This window comes from Gopherus flavomarginatus, chromosome 4, assembly GCF_025201925.1.
Source record: "Gopherus flavomarginatus isolate rGopFla2 chromosome 4, rGopFla2.mat.asm, whole genome shotgun sequence".
In the NCBI taxonomy this organism is placed as follows: Eukaryota; Metazoa; Chordata; order Testudines; family Testudinidae; genus Gopherus; species Gopherus flavomarginatus.
Window position 1 is genome coordinate 208,392,315 of NC_066620.1, and position 22,042 is coordinate 208,414,356.

The 22,042-nt window shown below is 48.4% G+C and overlaps 1 protein-coding gene across 2 annotated transcripts in view; it reads right to left on the minus strand.

The window, feature by feature from the left end:
- Positions 1-8,931: 8,931 nt before the first annotated feature.
- The window catches only part of GATA4 (GATA binding protein 4), a 41,288-nt gene continuing 28,177 nt past the window's right edge, over positions 8,932-22,042 (minus strand). The window contains exons 2-6 of one of the 2 annotated variants that reach the window (XM_050948909.1): positions 21,408-21,574; positions 14,966-15,091; positions 11,584-11,671; positions 10,737-10,879; positions 8,932-9,114 (exon numbers count right to left, since the gene is read on the minus strand). In XM_050948909.1, the coding sequence (XP_050804866.1) occupies positions 8,932-9,114; positions 10,737-10,879; positions 11,584-11,671; positions 14,966-15,091; positions 21,408-21,574 (707 nt within the window). Of the gene's footprint in view, positions 9,115-10,736; positions 10,880-11,583; positions 11,672-14,965; positions 15,092-21,407; positions 21,578-22,042 lie in introns of both variants that reach the window. The other variant, XM_050948908.1, reaches the window with a different exon arrangement.

Consider the following 22,042-nt stretch of genomic DNA (forward strand, 5'->3'; position numbering starts at 1 on the left):
CCGGATCAGAGCTCTGCAGACCTGACTGTCAAATGGGGGTTAACATCCACCTGTACAATAATGCCGGGTGATATATTTATAACTAGGGCACTCTTCTCTGTGCACAAGGCCAGCACAAACGCCTGGTCACCATTAGTGGATCTGAGCAGGTGACATTTACGCCCACAGAATAGTGGCTGGGGGCGAATGTCACTCAGCGGGCTGCCAAATGCACAAAGTAAATACATAGTTACGCTAAAGGAAAAAACTACTTTCTTGACTCTCCTTCTGTTCTAGTGATGCTGGGGAGCTATTTACTACTGGGCCCAATTTCAGATGTAAATGTGTCTTTCAAGTTGACGGTGTCCCTTTAAAGGAAATAACAAACAAACCTGGAAACTTTTCGATGGATCATAGGTCTCAACACCATCTAAATTTTGGGTTGGATCAGACCTATTGGCCTTTAAAAGTTAAAGGAAATAAAATCTGAGCAAAAGTGAGTGGAGAAAGAAGCTGGATAGGCCTTAATCTGCTGTGCTCATTCCTGCTTACAACAAAATGGCTACCCCCGTGTGCAGCTCCCCAGCTCAGCACTGTGCAACAGTGTGTGCAGCTCTGCCTTCTAGCGCCAGACCACTCTGTTGCATTGCAAGGGAGCCCAGCTTGTCCATCTCCATTTGGTTTTGCTCCCCAGCTCAGCTCTGCATCATTACAGGCAGGCATGTGGGCAAAGAGCAGTTTTATTTTTAAAATAATGTCACTGGGTAACATCAAGGAGCTTTTTTTATTTGTATGTTTAGCCATTTACATTTTCTCCCTTGCACAAAATTATGGGTTTTAAGCACTTTATTTTTATCCACTTAAATTGTTCTAAATATCAGAGAGGTGAGGTTTTGGAATTATGAGGGTGATTGCATTATAGGGTTGCTTGTGCTGGTAGAGGGCAGCGCTTGGCAGCCTGGGGGGGTCACTTCTCGTTTTATATTTCATGTTTCTAAATGCTCATGCTTCAGGGTTTCAGCTGGCCACCTTCAGGGGTCAGGAAGGAATTAGCACCTTCCTCTCAATGTATTTTGAGTTATTGTTTTTTTTTTCCATTGCCTTCCTCTGAAGCATCAGGACTGGCCACGGCTGGAGATTCGGCAGGAAGGGCCAGGACTCTGAGGTGGCACTGAGCATTCACTCTCAGGAGTTTGGCTAGTGGTTCTTCCCTATATGCTCAGTCTGTAACTGATCACCAAGTGGGGGGTTAGGAATTTTTCCCCAGCTGATTGGCAGTAACCTTGTGGCGTTTTTTTGCCTTCCTCTGCAGCTAACAGGTGCAGGTCACTTGCCAGGATTCTCTGAGTATATTTTAATAATCTCCCTGCCATTGCGGGGTCCTCGGACACTGGTACACCTTGGTTCCTCCTGTTTTCTTCCTGTGGCACATAGTAGTCTCATCTGCTGTGGGTCTCATTTCAGTTGTTGGGTTTAGTGGGCAGGGGCTGGGTGGCATTGGTGGCCTCTGACAGACAGGCAGGGCCGACGAGGGTGGGGGGAAGCTGGTACAAATTACTGAGGCCCGGTGGTCCAGAAGGGGGCCCAGGACCCGGCTTCCCCAGCTTTGTTGGCCCTGTTTAGCTGGTCCTTGCTGAGGGGCCCGAACCTGCTATTGGCGGCCTTGCAGACAGGAGGTCACACGAGATGATCTGGTGGTCCATTCTGGCCTTAAAGTCTCTGACTCCCCAGAGTTCAGGTATGTTCAGTTCCAGGAATTTAGTTGCTGGCTGGGGTGGTATTTTTTTGTGATGTGGATACTTAGGAACTGCACTGAGACACCAACCATTTAGCAGTCACAGCTTTCGGGCAATACATTCACACCAGGGAACTAGAAGTGAGGTGTCCTATACACCATGCCCAGTCCCCTGGAGCCATCCAGTCCTCCATCCTCAGCTCGTCTGTTTCCCTCTTCAAATCCATTGGCATGAGAAGGGTGGACCATGTCGCCCATCTCAACAGTGACAGCAAGGAAGCAAACGCGCGGCCTTGTTTGCAGAGCTGTGCCATGCAAACTGCCCCTACTTCTGTCACTCAGAGCATCGCTGAGGGCCCAACCTGGTGATGTCAATGAGAGATGAGGGTGCCCCACACTGCAGAAGATCAGATGTGCCTCTCAATCTGTTGCTGAGGTTAGGTTTGACATGAAGCACAGCGACAGCTCTTGGAGAGCGGAGGATGCCCTCTAGTGCCGAGTCTGTGCCAATGCATTAGCATTCATTTTGGTTTCAATCCATTGTGCTTCCAAGGAGAGCAACACAAAACTGGGGACAAACAAGGAAAAAGCTAACGGTTCAGGTAATAATGTAATAATACCTGATTCCTGTACAGGGTGTTTCATCAGTAGATACTTTACAAAGGAAATCAATACCATTTGCCTCGTTTAAAAGATGGCAAAACAGATGTTACCTGCATGTCCCTCTTGGTCCTGCATGAAAACAGTGGGATTTTCTAAAGCATCTAGGCACCTATCTCCCATTGAAATCAATGAGTTTTTGGCACGTAGATGCTTTTGAAAATCCCACTAGGCACCTAAATACTTTTACAAATCTGTTCCTGGGTGCATCAGAGGATCCGACCCTTTCAGGGCAGTCGTGTGTCAGACCAGACTATGCTGGCCCTACAAAAAGCACATGCAAATTTTCCAGCTCCCAAGTGGGCACCCTACTGCACAATCCCCTCAATCCATCACCCCTCTGGAACACACAAATTAGTCCACCCCCATATCCTATCACCTCTCCCCCGTCTCCATCTCTCTTCTTCTTTCCTAGTGTGGGACCCATCTCCCTCCTCCCATCCCTATCCCAGGCCCTCCCTTCTGATCCACACCCAGCCCATCAATTCCCAATTGTGCCCCTGTCTATTCGTCCTTGTCCTGGTCTCTTCTGTTCTCCCCTGTCCTCCTCACTCACCTTCTTCATCCCCCTCCCACCCCAATCCCATCCTGCTCCTCCATTATCTTCCAACCTATCCTCATACTCCACCCAATTCTTCATCTCCAGCAGTTCTTTAGTCTTCCTCCTCCCCCACCTTCTCCCAGCCCCCTCAACCATACTCCCCTTGCCTCATCCTCTCCGAGCCCCCCTCCTCCTCTTCCCCCAGCTTCCTCATCCCATCAGTTCCCTTTCTCTTCCTTCTCCCTACCCCCTAGCCCTCCTCTGTGCCTCAGAGACTAGTTTGGGCTCCTTGCTCAGCAGCTGCAGTATCATAACTTCTTCTCCCTGGCTGCTGCTCACCACTGCCCCCCACTCCAGCCCATTTGTGGCTCTTTCATTGGAGAGGGGAGGAGCTAAACACAGAGAGGCAGCCTAACTGGCTGGGTGGTGAAGGAAGGGTGGGATTTCACACACTGGCCACACCCACGCAGCAGCTGACCACAATCCTGAGGCTCAGCTGGGGAGAGTACAGGTTTGGAAACTTGTGCCTCCACTCAAAAGCTGGGGGTTACACAGGCCTGGTGCCACCAGAATAAAAACAACAGATTTATTTGTTAGTCTTTAAGGAGTTACCGGACTCCTCGTTGTTTATTTGTACCGTTCTGATACTTGGCACCAGACTAAAAGGCCCTGATCCTACGAAGACTCACACCGAGGCTTCACTTTGGGCATGTGAGTAGCCCATTGAGTTCCCAGGAACTGCACAAGTGCTCAAACACGTGTGCAGCCTTGTTAAATCCTTTGGTTTAAAAGTCATTTATTTCAAGTTTAATTTAAAGCAGTTCCTGGTCAGCCTAAACTAAATCAATAGTATACTAAGAAAAACTTGAAGAGATCATTAAGGTTGCAAAGTCAAGCACTCAACAGTTCGGAAATGTTAGAACCATAATTCAAGCCCTTTGTACACATGCATTATGTTGCAATCTTACATGATAATACACTATTATTTTTCACAAGACATACCAGGCTCAGGCCAATAGGTCACTGACACTACATCATCTGTACACTTATATATATTTCCAATCAATTCATTACAAGAACTCAGCGTGCAAACTCCCGTAAGAAAGGTTTATTATTATAATTTTTATTACCATTGTTTTATTTCCATTAGTTCGAAAGGTGGAGAAGTTATGTGGATTGGTAGCCATACTAATTCATAATATATATATTTTTACATCTTTAAATAATTACAGCTTGTTCATTCCCCCCCCCCCCCCTTACAAATAAGTGTTATTTTCATGGGACCTTCCCGATGAGTTTGGGAAGCATCAAACTTTACAAAAGGAAAAAGAAAAACAAAAAAACCCCACAACATAGTCACAGCTTCAGAGTTATATTAAGAATTCTTGATCAGCATTACAACTCCCCTTCAAAATTCCTTAACGCTTCCTGATCAGAGATGTTCCAATCAGCCAGTAAGACTGCAATCGAAATACAGATCTTTTCTGATCAAAAAATGCATCAGTGATTAAAGATATTGCACTTTCACAAAGAGGAAAGACAATTAGTACTGGCAAATGACTTTTCTAATCCACCAGTATCCACCATGGATACCGTCTCCGCATGTCCCTATATTGCCAAAGGGCTGATAGCAGAGGTCTGATTTTACTGGTATTTGCAGCTTAGACCCTCTTCCTGCAAACCTTTAAAGTACATATATAAACTTACTCATGTGAGGAACCTCATTGATTTTTATGGGGCTACTCACATGACTGAATTTTTGCAAGATCGGGGCCTTCCATTTTAAGCTCTTTAGGGCAGGATGGGGTGCTCAGTTTTTGCACAGCGCCTAACACAATGGGGCCCTGATTAAGACCACTGGTCATACTGTAATACAAATAATAAATAATCTTGTCTTTATAAGCTTTCAGTAACCTGCTCATCTTATTGTAATTAGAGATAGGCCAGAACCAAAACCAAAAGAAACAAATCTCCCCCTCCCCCCAATCCTGGATCCAAGCCCCTCCCCTCCAAACTAAAGAAGGGAGTGGCTGAAATACACCCCCTCCAATTTATAAATGGACTCTCACTTTACAGTAGGCTGTACCAAACCCCCGAAGGCTGTTGCACTCTGACCTCATCGCTTCATAAAACCTCTTAGGAGGTTTCTCAGATCTCCCTCATTTCTAGGATTCATCAGACTAATAAATATGATTGCCTTTCTCAACATCACCCCCTGCTAAACCAGCTCTGATCTGCAGAAGGATCTGTACATGGTCCTAGGTCTTGCAGCTGACATTCAGCCCACCGCTGGCCTTCACAGACTAATTGCTTGGAAGCCTTGCATTTGAATTAATATGTCGATTTCCCATCCTGTGTTTGTAGAGCACCTAGCACAACCAGGTCCTTGTCCATGACTGGGGCTCCTAGGAGCTAAAATAATACCAATAATAAATAAGAATAATAATTAGCTTAGTCTCTAGCTAATGTCTAACAGCTATTTAGATTGTGAGCTCTTTGGGACAGGGACTGTCTGCTACTCTGGCTTTATGCAGTGCCTAGCACAGGGAGGTCCCATTCCTGGTGGATCCCTAGGCACTACCATCATAAACTTGATTAAGAACAACACTATTGGGTGGGAAGTAGTCTAGGGCTGTGGATCTAAAACATCTGAGAGCAGCGTTGGATGATTTAAAAGAGCAGTAGAACAAGAAGCTCTCTTGATTCATCTGTATTTCTGCTGTGTACAATGGAAAGAGAACTAAGGATACATGAATATATAAACAATTCACTTTTCTGCCTATTGTAGCAAAACTGCTCTCCTCATGCCCCCAGAGCTCCCTGCTTCACAGGTGCCTACGTCTCTTGGGGCAAACCACTGAATGGACTCACAGAAAGAAACATTCTGTTTGCTTTGGGTCCTAGCAGGGGCGGCTCTAGGTATTTTGCCGCCCCAAGCACGGCAGGCAGGCTGCCTTCGGCGGCTTGCCTGCGGGAGGTCCCTGGTCCCACGGATTCGGTGGCACGCCTGTGGGAGGTCCACCGAAGCCGCGGGACCAGTGGACCCTCTGCAGGCATGCCGCCAAAGGCAACCTGCCTGCTGCTCTCGCAGCGACCGGCAGAGTGCCCCCCATGGCTTGCCGCCCCAGGCACGCACTTGGCGTGCTGGTGCCTGGAGCCACCCCTGGGTCCTAGATTCCAGAGATGGCAAGCAGTTAGATGACCATCTAGCCAGGCCCTGCTCCCCATCAAGGTACGATACTTGAATTTCTACATTTACCAGTGTTTTGCCCAACCTACTTTTAAATGTCCCCGGAGGTTGGCATTACTTTAGGTCAAGTTCAAGGTGTGTTTGTGTGAGCATGTATCTCTCTAAGGGAAAGGAATATACTGGGCAGTTTCAGGCACAGGTGGACTGTGAGTTCACCAGATTTAAAGAGGTGCTGTTACTCAGGGAAAAGGCTGGCTGAAGGATTCAGTGAAGGAAGGAGCTGCCTAGCCAGAAGAACCACACCCATGCTCAGGGAGATGCTGTGTCAGCTATTTGCTGCCTCTGTGCATTCATCTCAAAATCACATTGTCTTTTGTGTTATTTTCCCCCAGGTATAGGAGCTTGTCTTTTTCCAGCCTAAATACCCTGTTATTCTTTTCTGATCATATTTTCAACCTCGCTACGGGCCTGATTCAAAGCTCACTGAAGTCAACAGAAAAACTCCCATATATTTAATTAGGCCTACTACCGTCTATTGTTTTTCTGCCCTCACGACCATTCGCAACTTACTATGATCTGTAGATCATTTAGTATCATCTGCAGATTTTATTAATACCTCAGGTACTGCCTCTTCTAGATCATTAATGAAGATGTTAATAGGACCAACCTTGACTCCGGTCCTTGCAAGGTAACAGGATGAGGGGTGATAGAGATAGAGACTCTAGGAATCTTAGAAGTTAGAGATGGAAAAGACCTAGCAGGTCATGGAATCCATTCCCATAGGCCCTGTGCAAGACTGTTCCTTATTATTGTCTGGATCATGCCCTCCCTACTGCAGGATAACCCATGGGAGGTGTCTCATGGTGAGAAAAACACCACAAAGATCTCCTGCCACATTGTTCCGCCACCAGGGAGCAATTACCACCCACCTGCAAACAGCTGTGGAACCCATCCAGAAACCCTCTGGATCTCCAAGGATCTATTCAGATCCCAGGAGAACAGGAAGGGTCCACACTTTCACTGCAACACTGCATCCCTCGCTTCCAATCCCTGTCAGTGCAGTTCCATTAGCATCTCCCCAGCTGCGCCTGCCCCAGGAACACCCCCTTAAAGGGGCATCGCACCAGCCAGCGAAGTTGCAGTGGAGAGACAAAACAGCCCTTTATCTGTCCACAGCCCCATCTCTGGCCACCCACTCACCCTGGTGTTGACTTCAAACCTACGGAGAGGCCTTTGCAGGGTTGGAGGGAGATGGGGAATGTTGCCATGGCAACAGCTTAGGGGCCTCCTTCACCCCATCTGTTCAGGAGAGACTCACACACCGAGGACCCCTTTGTATATGGATCTGGGGGGCACAATCTCTCCCCCCTCCCCATATTATCTTTTAGTGCTTTACATAGTCGAGTTTTGACTCTAAGGAAGACAGAGAGAAAGGTTGGGCAGAAGAGAGGAGAGATGGGTGCCTGAGAGCTGAGGGGTAGAGAAGGAGATGGGGGACCTGTTTGGTTGCTCAAAAGGGCCCCAAGAAGTTCTCTGCCTAGACAAATAGGGCTGGCCCTCCATGGGGCAGCCACTCTTCTGGGCCTTGTAGGGAGACAACACTAGTCTCTTCATATTTAAAAAATACATGTAATTAAGCTTGTCCCATGGACATCACAGCTGTATGCGTAGCTGGCAACAAGATTTTCCCCTGCCTATGATGTTCAGTTACACAGTGGTTGATCACAAAGCAGCTTTCTGCCCATGGCGATGCCATTAGGAAAGCTGAATTGCTAATTGGCTTTGATTGGACATGAGGTGGGGGGACAGATCTGCATCTGGGGTAAAAGGCAGATACTGCCTTGGAAAAAAGAAAATCAGATTTATCATTGGCAACGGAAAACATCAGAAAGAATGTAAAATAATGATTTGTGATAGGCCACAGGGTCATACACAATTGCAGCACCATGTTACGGCGGCAATCACAGTGTTCCCCTGCTCTAGGGATCCTCGAGCCAGGCTCCTCGTTATCTCAAAGGGCAGAATCCAACGTTTTCCGTCATGCTTTCATAAACACTCTGGGTCTCTTCCCCCGTAACTCGCAAAGACTTTCAATGAAGCATTAAATCTGGCTCTGAGACCTTCTGCAGGCTCAGCCTTTTGGAAACACAATCCCATAATTGGGAAAGATAAAATCGTTCCTGTTAAATAAGTACAATGGTTCTGTTCTCTGACTCCTTGGTAGCATGAAAACAAAGCTTTGGAGGTTTGGGTAGATGTGCGAGCTGAGTTCTTCTTTCTTCTTAAACTGAATCACGGTATTAAAATCCACGAAAGCAGACAAGGTTGTGTCAGATTACGTCTACGCAACAAATTGTCCTGGAGCCGGCTTTGCTGAATGGAAAGTCATCAAATCTCTGCCTTTGGGCGATAACAAGGTGATGGCATTTTCTCCTGGGCTGACCCTGGTCAGGAAATGAATGGACGGTGAGAAGAAAGTGTCTCTGTGCCATCACTGTCCGAGATGTCAAAGCCGGAAGTTTAAAAAACACCCGAGTCCTGTCTTTGTTTCTGGCTGTTTCATAGAAAGTGGTTACAATCTGGTTTGTTTAAAGGGAAAGTTTCAGATCAGCCACGGTTATTCTGAAACGGGGTCTTCTCTGCTTATTTAGTATTAGCTGTTCCTGGAAATAGTCTTTATAATGCCATATGGAATTGTTCTTCCAGAATTCCACCATATTTCCCTCGAGGAGAGAACGAAAAAAGCAAACAGCTTTCGCTCGATTATTACGTGGCATCTTTGTATCTCATGTGGGTGAGCCCGAAGTCCATGGGAGGAAGAAGAGGTTACGCAGTTATGATGTCTCCATGGCTTTCGGCTAAGACCAGGCTATTCCAGGAGTCCTGTTTGGAGCTGGCCTGTGGAGGTTGGCTGATGGCTGATTGGTAGCCCTGTGGGGAAAGCTTCAGGGCTGAAATAGCAGGGTGAATAGAAGATCCGTGCCCAGACATCGCGGTGACTGAGAATGCCTACAAACAATGTAAAAGTGAAAAGATATATTTTTTTAATTGCTTCAAACTAACAAGGACCCTGCCGCGGCAAAGAGAAAGCATTTCACTTTCCACAGGTCTAATGTTCCATTAATACGTACATGCAGAGACATGAGATTTGCAATATTGAATCAAACCATCAGTTCATTTAATCTGATATCCTACTTCAATGCCTGATATGTGATGCTTCAGAGGAAGCCAGTTTCCCTTTTCCTCTGAACCCACCCCATTTATAACACTGCAGAGAGTGCACCAAGTTCTTTACCGACCTCTACAGGTGACCGTTTTACACCCAGAGGTATAAGATTTGAGCCTCAATTACCCTTTGATTAATAGCTTGTGCATGCACAGAGTAGTCAGTGCTACATTACTGTGGGCTCAATACTGCAAGCACTGGATCAATCCAGCAAAGCTCATAAGCATATGCATTTTATGATGATGATTTAATATTATTTGATGTATTATTTAATATTGGTTTTACAGTCAGAATGCTCAAATATTACACTGAACCTTTTATTTAAACATTAGCGTTCTTTGGATGAGTTTAACAGGAGCTAAACTAGCTCAGGTCTCGAATATTAGTCTTGTCATGATATAGGGAATCAAATAGCTTCTTAACCAAGAAACATTTATTAAAAGAAACAACAATAGCTACAAATAAACAGGCTTCCACACAGATCAGGTTCCAGATTTGTCTGTCTTGTTCACCAGGCACCTCACCCTGCCCGGAACTGTATAAGGCACATAGAGACATCTAGTGGCTGAAAAATATACTGCAAATAAACTTATCATTACAAGTCTGTCACATAGCTTAGAGCTGTGTGATTCTGGTGATTTTAATTCTCAGGTGGTTCAGCTCACTTTTTTCAGTTTTGTTTTACGTGGACTTGTGCTCACTGCACTGAGTTTCAGGTTTAAGCGAGCCCACAAATTCATAGAGAAACTAAGCCAAAAATGCCAAATTTTGCCTGGTTTCAGATCAAAACCAAAAACAGCACAGATAAGGGTTTGTCTACAAGTGGATATTTATGCAAATAGCGAGTCCAGAATAATTAGTATACGCCTCCATGTGGGGACTCCTATTCCAGAATTAGAGTCCCATTTATGATTTACTTTCACCCCTTTGGTATATTTCCCAATGTAAAAATGCTCTTAGTGTTGCAAATTTAGGATAAAAAGCCACACAATCTCCCACACTGGGACCCAGGGCATTTTTTCAAAATTTAGCCTGGATTCACAGTTTGGTGTGAGGCCCACACGGCTGCCCTGTCAGACAGCCAGGGTCACAAGGAACTTCAGAGGTCAGCAAGATGGCTGCCTCTAGCTAGAGGCTCAGACCCATCCCGTGTAATTAAAAACCTGGGGGGGGAAGGACGGGGAGATTATTTCACAGTACATGGTGACATGAGTGAAATGCAACCCATGGGAACTCTGCACTGGAGTAAATTTCACCCCATGTGCCCTTTCAAATCCTTGGGTTGAGCAAATGGCTGTTGTTTGCCTTCAGAGAAGGTTCTGAGGGTGTCTTTTCTCCTCAAGTTACTTTTATTAAAATTCACATCTTTGTCATATCTCTTGATCTTTTCTTTCTGCTTCATTACCTGAGAAATAGGGCTTGGGTGCCCATAATGAGATGAAAGCCCTGGTTCTGTCTTTATGGGGCGCATTTCCTCGGTGTTGGCGGTGGTGTTGGTGTTACTGGTGGAACTGGTGGTGGGGGTAAGACTCTCACTACTGGATGGTCCTAGGAGAAAACAGCAGTTAAACCAGGCTTCCCAGCAGAGGAGCTTTAAGTACAAAAAACATAGCAAAGTGTTTGTGGTTTGGGGAAAGAGAACTGTGTTCATAGGCAGGGTTTTGCTGCCATTGAAAGACCTTCAAAGATCTTAACCAGGTTTGGAAAGAAAAAGAAAAGGATGTTGGGAGATTTGCTCATTTGGTAAATTACCCGTGTCCCCCCAGTTACGGTGTTCCTGCCTCTCATTCCATATACTCTTTATCCCTGGCAGAGCAGGAAGGAAAAATTTCAGATTTTGACAAAAACGTCGGGGAAAAAACCATTTATGGCAAAAAAAATTCGTCGCAGCTAATCTCCCAAAGTCTGGTGTCAGCATAAAACAGGGCTTGGTGTAAAACCTCCAAATGATTCTCTGGGGGAAGTAGCTTCTGTGGTTGTTCCATAGCCCCAATTGGGAACCTGGAAGGGATGTCACCAGGACATTACAGGTGCTAATTAGTACCAGTGATGATGGGAACTGGACCGAGAACACTCATTTCACATAGGTCACCACACAGCAATCAAATGGTGATCAGCTACCTGTTGGCTAAATCCGGGGATATCTGGTTCAGAGGGCAGAATTCTTAATTTAGTTTTAAAGGAGTTTCTGATACTATGCTCTCCTACGCGCGCACACACGCACACATAAACCCATCTTGTTTAACGCTCACCTGCTGGTGTCTTGGATTTGTTAAGGTTCTTCGGCTTACGTTTCCTCGTTTGAATCCCCTCTTTTCTCATTGCTAAAGGCCTTGGGACCTAGGAACCCAAATGCAAAGCATGCTGTTTTCAGTATGTACGCAATACAACCTAACATACTGGGATTACATCTCTGCCTCTTAGGATTTCAGGTAATCAGTAGATTTAACTAAAAAGTTACTGACCGACAGTAATTGAATTGAGACTAGAGGCAGGCCCTGGCTGCAAAGTTTGGCTCCAGATCTGGATCTGAATTTTTTTTTTTTGAAATAATAGTGTGTTTGCATCCAAGGCTTTGAGTCACCAGTTATAAAGCCAGAAGGGATTATCAGATCTTCTACTCAGACCTCCTGTATAACTCAGGCCAGAGAATTTTATCACGACTAAATCTATCTCTACACCTATGTTGACATAGCTCAGATGCAGCATTTGCCGAGAGAAGCTTTTCTTCCAGGGTAGGGACACCACATCCCTGAATGAAGTTATCTTTGCTGACAGAAATATTCTTCTGACAGCATCCCTGCATCTACAGTGGGGGGAAAAAAGGGGGTGAGTTCACACCCTGAGCAACATAGCTATGCCAGCATAAGCTTTAGGTGCAGATCAGGCCTAGAGCATACTTTCCGGAAAGGCATCCACTCTTCCTCTGAAGACTCCAAGAGATGGAGAATCTACCACTCCCTTTGCTAGTTTGTTCCACTGGTTAACCACTCGCACAGTTCAAAATTGTGCCTTATTTCTAACTTGAATTTGTCTAGCTTTGACTTCCAGCCACAGGTGCTGGTTACATCTGTGACCCCAAAACCCCTCAATTCCAACTGGCAAGGGGGCTACAAGAAAATTCTGATCCTGATCTGTCCATTCTAGTCCACCAAAGAATATCAGGGGAGGTCTTAAATGAAAGCCAGGGTCGCACCGGTCATTAATATCGTTGTGAAAGGCAGGATCAGACATGCCGTCAGGAGTCAGGTGTGTACACTGAAAATGGGTTTTAAAGTCTGTGTCAAGGCAGACTGGATAAACTCTGTCAGACACAAGATATTTATTCACCTGTCCCTGCGTCAGCAAGCAAATCAAGCACTGAAAGCTAACACAACGGCTACACATCTGTAAACAAAGTCAATAGGGGGATGTGAAATCAAGAGGACAGCGGCACACAGGAGAATACACCACAGGGTTTATCCTGACTCAGAGCGCAGACAATGAACTCTGGGGATATAAGCAGAAGGCAATAAGACATCCCTTCATCCTGCACCCTGGAAGGAAATGGACAGCGAGCGCGTTTACATTCATGAAAACGGGATCTTTGCCCACTTTGCTGGAAGATGCCGCAACAGATTTTGGGAGAATTTAGACTCCTTTAGAGAGCAGGTAGCCAGATAAGCTTAGTCTCTATAAAGCCTGTTGTGATATTGTTTCATACAGAGCCCTTTTGTTTTCATTCTCCTCTCTCACAGGCTCTTGAATCTTTGGCAATAAACTTATCCTCGATTTCACTATAAATATATCGAAGTGCTGTCACATGAAGCTAGGTGCTGATCCTGAGCTGACTCATACAAGCTGCTGTGTACACTTAGGCACAGCAGACCTGGTATTTCTGTAGCAATCAGTGGAGAAGGGGCTGGCTACAACAGGGAAAGCTTCAAAGGGGCTCGGGAACTAGTCTGCACTTATTGTTAACCTGCAAGGCAAAGGAAGGGCTGGCAGAGTGCAGAGGAGGTTGTTTGCATAGCTACCAGGCTGGCGGTGTCAGAGAGCTGACACCCAGCTAAGCACAAGCAACTCTCTCTCTCACTGAAGGCAGGGGGGTAAGAAGGTGACTCCTACATTGACAGAAGGGGGTTTTCCATCCCTGTAGTTAATCTACCCCTCCATGAGGCTTTCGCTAGGACAATGGAAGAATTCTTCCATCGACCTAGTTGTGTCTACACTGGGGTTAAGTTGACCCAGTCACGGCTCAAAACTTTTCACAGCCTTAATTTTAAGTGAAGACTAGACGTTTCTCTTCAGCCTAGGTCCATCTGGAAATGAATGCCACCGCATATACTCTCAGGGAATGGAGACCATTAACGGCATCAATGAATAAGTGTCTAAAACCAACAACCCCCCGCCCCTGTGAACAGCAATGGGAAGAGCGGTTCGGGTTTGCGGTTCAGCCAGTGAGGGTTTGCCATTTGTTTTCACTGTGTCTCGTTGGACACAGAGAAGTCATAGATTTTAAGGTCAGAAGGGGTTCACACTCTGACCATCTAGCCCGGACTTTTGATTCACGCAGGCCACGCAGAGCAGGGACAGTCTTCCCTAATTTGCCTTCATCTGGAGCGGGGAGCAAGAGGTGGATATACAGTGGTTCAGGACTAGGACTGCCTGGGCATTGTACACATATGTGTCCACATCTGGCGTTTGGAATACAGAGCTTCATCCTGCACCAGTAAAGTGCGTTTGTGAAGGGAGTTTGTTCCTGACTTCAGTGGAGAGCAGGATTGTGGAATTGGCCCGTAACACCTTAAAAATTCATGGGGTCTGTGTGACTTGCCCAGATCTCATTCAAACAGACTCTTTCAGGCTTATTAGCCATCAGGCTGGTCCTAGCAGTTTGGGGTGGACCAGTTGGGGACCCTCACAAACAGTCAATTGCTGTCACCATGACAAGACTACAGTCGAGAGAAGGATTATTACATTATACAGCTTCCTTGGATTCACAGCCTCTAAGGCTAGAGAACCATTGTGATCATCTAGGCTGACCTCCCACAGAGCCCAGGCCACAGGACTTCCCCGAATTAATTCCTGTTTGAACAAGAGCCCATCTTTGAGATAAACATCCAATTTGGTTTGAAAGATTGACATTGATGGCGAATCCACCCCAACCCTTGGTAAGTTGTTCCAATGGCCGATTCCCCTCACGGTTAAAAACTGGCCCTTCATTTTTAGTCTGCATTTGTCAACTTCAACGTCCAGCCACTGGATTCTGTTATACCTTTGTCTGTTACACCCTGATGGCGTAAACGGCTGGGTAAGTTATACCTAGCTAAATCACCCTGCTAAATCATTTTGTGTGAGTGTGATTCATGTGTTGGGGGCTGGAGACTGGGGTTGTAGAAGGGAAATCAGCCAACAGATGAGAGTAAGACCGTGTAAGATAAAGCAGTTTCCCACCTGGCACCACTTTAATTAACCCTGTCTCACATCCTGTGAGTGTAAGATGTCCATCTCTAGTGTAAAAAGAGTTATTTTATATAGGTTCTCATACCGCCCTCACCACCGTACTAGCTGAGTGCCCTCCAGCAGTGCATTAAGCAACCTGACTACACATCTGGCAGGTGTTACTTGTTCTCGGTGTCTCATTGTCATTACCCCGTGGAGTTTCATGTACAGTCCACAGGCGTTGCAGACTGGCTCGCCTTCAGCGTTTCTGCGCCATAGCGTGGTCGTGGTCGTATGACAGTTGGCACAAGAGAGCCCAACGCGGCGGGAGGCGGACTGCAGCAAGAGACAAAAACAACAGCAATGTCAACAAGTCGCTAGCTTTACTGTTTGCATGAGTGTTTCAAGGTCGGAGCAGACCCCTTCCAGCTTTCCCTGATACATGGCAACTGTTGCAGGGGTTTGTGGCTGTACTGATAATATTTTGTACGATGGTTAGTAACTAGCACCAAAGAAACTCACTGCACTTTACAGACATTACACGGATTTAGCATCACAACACCCCTGGCAGTACGGTCACTGGGTTTGTATCCATTTTACAGATTTATAAACCAAGGCACAGCGAGGTAAAGTGACTTACCCCAAAGTCACACTGGGCTTAACCATGATCCCAGCTGTGCATCCTTGCGGGTGAGAAAGGGGGTTTGAGAGCATATAGTACTCCCTTGTGTAGGAGACCCACATCACCAGACCCTGCATGGGCAGGGCAGGAGGGAGCAGCAGCTAATTCACCTCCCATGCAGGTGGGCAGGGAGTGGGCAGGCACGAGTGGAAAATGGGTAGGGTCTTTGCTCCAGCCCCGCCCACTCAACATGCCAGCCAGCGGAGATGGCGCAGAGCGGGAAGCAAGCTACACCAGGCTGGCATGGCTTACTCCTCCCCTGGAGTGAGCTGATCAGGGGCGTACGCAGAAATAAAAATTTGATGGCTCTCGGAGGGGGACGGGGACTTCTGTGCCCTCTGCTGATTAGTGGGGGGCCCTGCCCCTGCTTGCCCCACCCCCCTTTGTGCCTGCCCCCAGAACCAGGGGCGGCTGCAGGCAGGGCCGGTGCTTCCATTTAGGCGACCTAGGCGGTCGCCTAGGGCGCCAGGATTTGGGAGGGCGGCAGACAGCTCCAGTGGACCTTCCACAGGCGTCCCTGCAGATGGTCCGCTGGTCCTGTGGCTCCGGTGGAGCATCCGCAGGCACTCCTGCGGCAGGTCCACCGGAGCCGCGGGACCAGCGGACCGTCCACAGGCACTCCTGTGGCAGGTCCACCGGAGCCGCAGGACCAGCGGACCAGGTCCACCGGAGCCGCGGGACCGGCGACCCAGCCCTGTACCTAGGGCGCCAAAAACCCTGGCGCCGCTCCTGGCTCCAGCACACCAAGCGCGTGCTTGGGGTGGCAAGCCGTGGGGGGTGCTCTGCCAGCGCCGCGAGGGCGGCAGGCAGGTTGCCTTTGGTGGCATGCCTGCGGAGGCTCCGCGGGTTCGGCTTCGGGGACCAGCAGACCCTCCACAGGCAAACCCCCGGAGGCAGCCTGCCTGCTGTGCTTGGGGTGGCAAAATCGCTAGAGCCGCCCCTGCCTGGAACCATGACTCTCAGTCACTGTAAAGTCCCCGCCATGGTCCTGAGGCAGCACTGCCTCCTGCTCTGGCCAAACAACGATGGGCCAAGCCAGCCAATAGGGTCAGTGGCACAAGTGGGTAGAGACCCACCGGCTCCTGGCTCCTCCTACCAACACTTGGGCCCTCTCTGTAAGTGAAGGGAGGGTTGACAAAGGTCACAGCCAAAGAAGAAAAATCTAATTTGTTCCCAACTTCAAGTGAGACTCAGCCTGACAAAGGCCGAGTCTGGAACTGGGCCCAAGCTATCAAATCTGGAGCCACGTTTTGAGTGCGATGAAATTTGGTGGCATTTTTGATCCAGGCTTTTGGTTTGTTCCATCACAGCAAGAGAGGCCAGCTGGAAAATAAAGATCTGGATCCTAACGCAACCGCCCCCCAAATTAGAGGGTGTTTAGACCTGTTTGTCTTGGGGCCATCCCTAGCTGCATGTGTTTAAAGGGACATTTTTGAGATGTCCTGCCATCATTACTCTGTTCCTTATAATAACTTTGTCTGGAAGCTTAATTCTCCTTCCTTTCCGACCCGTTGCACATCCACCACCTGCTCACATTGCTTTTTTATTGTAGGGTTGTTCAGGAGAACCGAATGGATGGATTTTGATTTTGTTTTTAATTTTTTGGGGGTGAAAATCCAGTGCTGAAGCATTCTGCCAATTAGAGTCTCTGGCAAAACAAAAGACGGAGACTCCTGCTGGGCTGGATTTCTTCTGCGAGGAAATCACAATTATGTTGCCCCAGAAGTCAGCGGCAAAGGCCCCCTGATGTCAGTGGTATATAATGTAAGCTCTCCTGGGCAGGGCTCTTGCCTTCTAACTTGTATAGCTCCTGACCCTCTTTTGACATCAAATAATTGATCAAGGCAGAGGCTTCCATATATGAGTTTTTCAATCATATTTTCCTTCCAAAAATCAACATTTAAATCCAGGAAAGCCTCATTCTGGAAATGTTGATGAAATCATGTAAGCAACTGTCAGGATACTGGGCCTGATCCACAGAGGGTAGGTGTCTGTTACAGGCCTACTTATGGAGCTTTAGCTCAAGGTGTCGCTACTTGTGTATTTAACTCTGGAAGTCCCCAGTTCAATCCTTGGTGTGCCAGACAAAACGGCTGTCACAGTCAGCATGTAGAATGCTATGAAACCAGCCTTTCTTGCTTGGTTTTTTAACTGTCCAGAGTCTGTAACCCACAAAACGGTATCTTCTGTTCCTGTCAGGTTTGCCCACATGGCCACCATTCCCTTGTCTTGCCTTTTTTGCAGATGGCTACATGGCTGCCTTTTGTTTACCCCCCTGTCTGCACTTACTGGCATCAAGGTCGGGAAACCTGGTGCCGACCTAGTACAACTGCTGTGCACTTCACGCGCTGACCTTCCTTTGCTGTACAGAAGCCTGGAACAAACCCATGTCTCCAAACACACCCAGACGTGGTGGGCGTTCTAAACCGAAACCTGGATCAGGAACGGAATGGGCGGAACCAAAACTGGAATCCAAACACACCTTGACGGCAAGGTGTTCAAAACCCAGATCCAAACTGCTGCTGCTTCTGCAAGTCAATTTAGAAACGATGGGATCGGTGCAGGGACGATAAAAGCCAGCCTGTCCTCTCAAGCACAGGCTGAACCGACGCTTTTTAGAGGATGGGGAAAATGTGTGCGGATTTGTTTATTTCAGACTTTAGCGCAGCCCTTTGCACTTCTTGAGTAACAGGGGGCACAGGGAGACTGGAAAGTGACGTGCTGAAACCACATGAGAAAGACGGTTCTTGCAGTACTTGAAGGGGGAAAAACTGAAACACAAGAAAGCCCATTGGTCTGAAGTTTCCACCCAATTTTGTAGAGCAGGAGTGGCCAACCTGTGGCTCCGCAGCCACACGCAGCTCTTCAGAAGTTAATATGCGGCTCCTTGTATAGGTACCAACTCCGGGGCTGGAGCTACAGGTGCCAACTTTCCAATGTGACAGGGGATCCTCACTGCTCAACCCCTGGCTTAGCCCCAGGCCCTGCCTCCACTCCACCCTTTCCTGCCCCCTCCCCTGAGCCTGCCATGCCCTCACTCCTTCTGCCCCCCCGCAGAGCCTCCTGCATGCCATGAAACAGCTGATCGGCAGGTGTGGGGAGGGAGGGGGATGCGCTGATTGGCAGGGCTGCCAGTGGGTGGGAGGTGCTAGGAGCAGGGGAGGAGGAGAGCTGATGGGGGGCTGCTGACATATTACTATGGCTCTTTGGCAACGTACATTGGTAAATTCTGGCTCAGGTTGGCCACCCCTGTTGTAGAGCAAAGCAGCTTAGTTAGCTAGTGTACATGCATGTGGTCTAGTGGTCTTCTTCTTAGCATATACGCAACATGCCTCAGTTGGCACGTGACCAGGATTCATCACTGAATTTGGTCCAGGGCTTGGATCATTAGCTTCCCGGCTCAGGCCGGGTACTGACGAGGAGTGCGACGTGAACGCTGATCCGTGCCCCCCCAGTCTAGAGGTGACAGCACTGCCTTAGGAGTCAGGAATGTGGATTCCAGTCCCACATCTCCCAGTTATCTGTGGTGTTATCCCGTCCTCTCTCTCAGGCTTGCTTTCACGAAGTGTGAAGTGAGGATAAGAACACCTACCCCACAAGGGTGGGATGACGTTTAATTCAATATTTCCCAAGGTTTGGAACGCTGAGCTCCCCTTTGGGAATCAGTCCTCTCTCCCTGCAACCTCACCAGGGGCCCACCCACCTTACTGTAGACATCTCCTGTGCACCTCACCCCTGCTAGACTTTTGGGATGTGCCCCCACCTCCTTTGGGAAACCCTGGCTTCAATCCTTAACAGCCGTCAGTGGATCGAGAGCCTTGGAGAGAACATGCAAGGCAGGCGAACACTATATGTGTCTGCACACTGGGGAGAAGATCCTGCAAACACCTGGGGAGATGTTTCCACACTGGCTCAAAACACAACCATCGCAGTCACTGTGGCAAGATCGGCAGTTATCACGCAGCAATGTCTGAGCTAGCACATACGGAGACAAGGGAATGGCTTTACGGAATCAGTTGATTTTTAACACTCATCTTTTTTGTACTGGACCTCTTTATCTGAATAAGTACGCCAGCCACCGTCTTCACCAAGACCAGGGACTGAAAGCGAGACATCCTGAGCTAACTCACTGCAGCCATGGGCTCTACCAGACACACAGCCACCATGGACTGGGCCCAGCGTGGGACCCACCACACTCATCAATGAGTTACCTAGGCACACACTGGGCACCTCTCCCAGGCACTAAGCTTCCTTTGCCCTCCCTTAAAAATATATGGCAGAACGGAAGCAGCAAATGGGGATTTGGGGCCAAACCATATTACAAAGCAATTCAAAATCTCTCCCCATGCTCAAATTCGCGGAAGAGACCCCATCCCAGCCACCTCAGCCCACCCCGAACACTGGGGAGCTTTGGAGCGTGCCCAGAACGGCAACAAATTCAGGCTGCGTCGAACCTGGAGAAGAGTCAGTTTCCGAGTGGAACACGCAGCTCCCGAGGTCCCGTGCCCCAAAGGCCTGCTGAGTGAGCAGCGCCGCCAGGCGCAAAGCGCACCGGTTCCTTACAACCCCTAGTGCTCTTTCAAGCCAGCCTGGGGCCTAGCAAAGCACAAAACATAAGTGACTTTAGGAGGACAAACCCGGAGCACGTGGCCATGAAGCGCTTTAGCCAGCAGAGGGCACCGGAGCCAGTGGATTATGGCCAGCTGAGCCAAAGAAACTGAGGCAGTGGTGTGATTTTTGCCTTCTGCCTCTCTGCAGATGCTGGAGAGCGACAGGCCCGTTGAAGCTCAGACACATGTGGGATAGAGGAGAGGAGGTGGGGCTGGAGACTGCACATGGACAACGTCCCCTCCTCCTGGCATGGAGGCAGGATGGGGTGTTACAGGGAGCTGTTCAGCTGGCTTCTTGCCGCTAGAGGATTGTGGCAGAGTCTTGGGTGTCCAGGGGATAAACGGGCTTGGGCTAAGCAGGCCATTCCCCAGGACATCACGCAGGGCATAGAGCATCTACACCTGCTGCACCAGTGTGGGGACGGTGGTCTCTCACCAGCAGGGCCAGGCACAAATCTCTCTCTTCACCTCCCCTCCAACAGATGTGCTCTACGAAGCTGCAGGATGCCCTTCCCCAGAGACAGGTGCACAGATCCCAGGGGGATGGGCATGGTCTAAATACTTGCACACACAGAGACAGATTCACCTAACCTATCAGCTAGAAGCTGCTGCCTGATTCCCTATCCATGGTCTGTCCTGACGCCAATCTCGCAGGCCCTGGGACACACCAAACTGTCTCACTCCTTTTCCCACCCCCAGCATTTCAGTTCTACCTCCTGGCTTGCTCAGACAGGAAGCCACCAGAGGCTATGGAGATGGTGGGGTCACCAGAAGCTGAGGGAGGTCATAGGCAGGCAGGAGGTAGCCAGGGGGTGGGCATCACATGTATGTAGACGTGGGTAGAAATGTAGAGAGAGGTGGAGGGGACTAGGCTGGAGGTGAAAAGGGAGCTGGGGGGCAGGGGCAGAACTCTGTAGATGTTATTTTGTGTAGGACCCTGTAAATCCAAGAGCTGACCTTCTGCTCAGCTGGGTGCAGCAGGCAGGCACTTGGGGTCTCCTATGTGTCCCACAGTCCTTTGCACCATTTGCCATGGGACCTCCATTGAGGAGCCAATGCAGCCAATACAACAGATCACAGAGTGTTGCAGGCATAGACAACTCAGCTGAAACCAGGATGCTATTTTGGAGGCACAGAGAGAGGCCCAGGAGGCTGCTGGGTGAAAAGGAAAAGAGACAGAGCACGGGTAGGAAGCGAAACACCAGATGATCTCCCAACTTTTGCCAAGGATTCTAAGCCTCATCACTGCAGAGTGCCCAGGCGCCTCTGAACAGCTTGGATTGAGTGAGTGTTTCCTGTTCTAGAGTCTATTGTGTAGTTGTGCGCAGGCTGCACACAAGCAACACAAGCCGTTCCTTACCAGCCGCCTCTGGGGTTTGATCAGTGGTCGGTTGATGCCGTTCATCTTGTGGTAGAGCCCGCATGCGTTGCACAGGTAGTGGCCCGTGCCGTCTCTCCTCCAGAGTGGGGTGGACATAGCTCCACAGTTGACGCATTCTCGCCCCTCGGAGTAGTCGTCAAAGAACTCTGCTGGCATGACAGTAAACAAAACAAAAAAAACAAAAAGAGAGGGTGGAAAGATGGAGTTAAATAAAACCTTTTTAAAACTCTCCACTCTTGGTCCTAAATACTCAAGCAGTACCTTGCTATCTGCAGAGAGCAGAAAAATGAGGGTCAGGGGGGGAAGACTACGGCTTTCCTTGGCAAAGGCAGGCTTTATTAAAGGCAGGCTGGCCAAGTTCCTAGGCCCCTGGCTTGGGGTTCAGGAGTCCTGCCTTTGCTACACATATTCTCTAGCGCCTTGGACAAGTTACTTAATCTACTCTGTGCCTCTTCTATCAGATGAGGATAATACTTCCCTACTTCACAAGGTGTTGTGAGAATAAAACCCTGTAATGATTATGAGCCTCTCAGAGACTAGACCAGTGGTTTTCAACCTTTTTTCATCTGCAGACCCCTAGAAAATTTCAAATGGAGGGGCGGACCCCTTTGGAA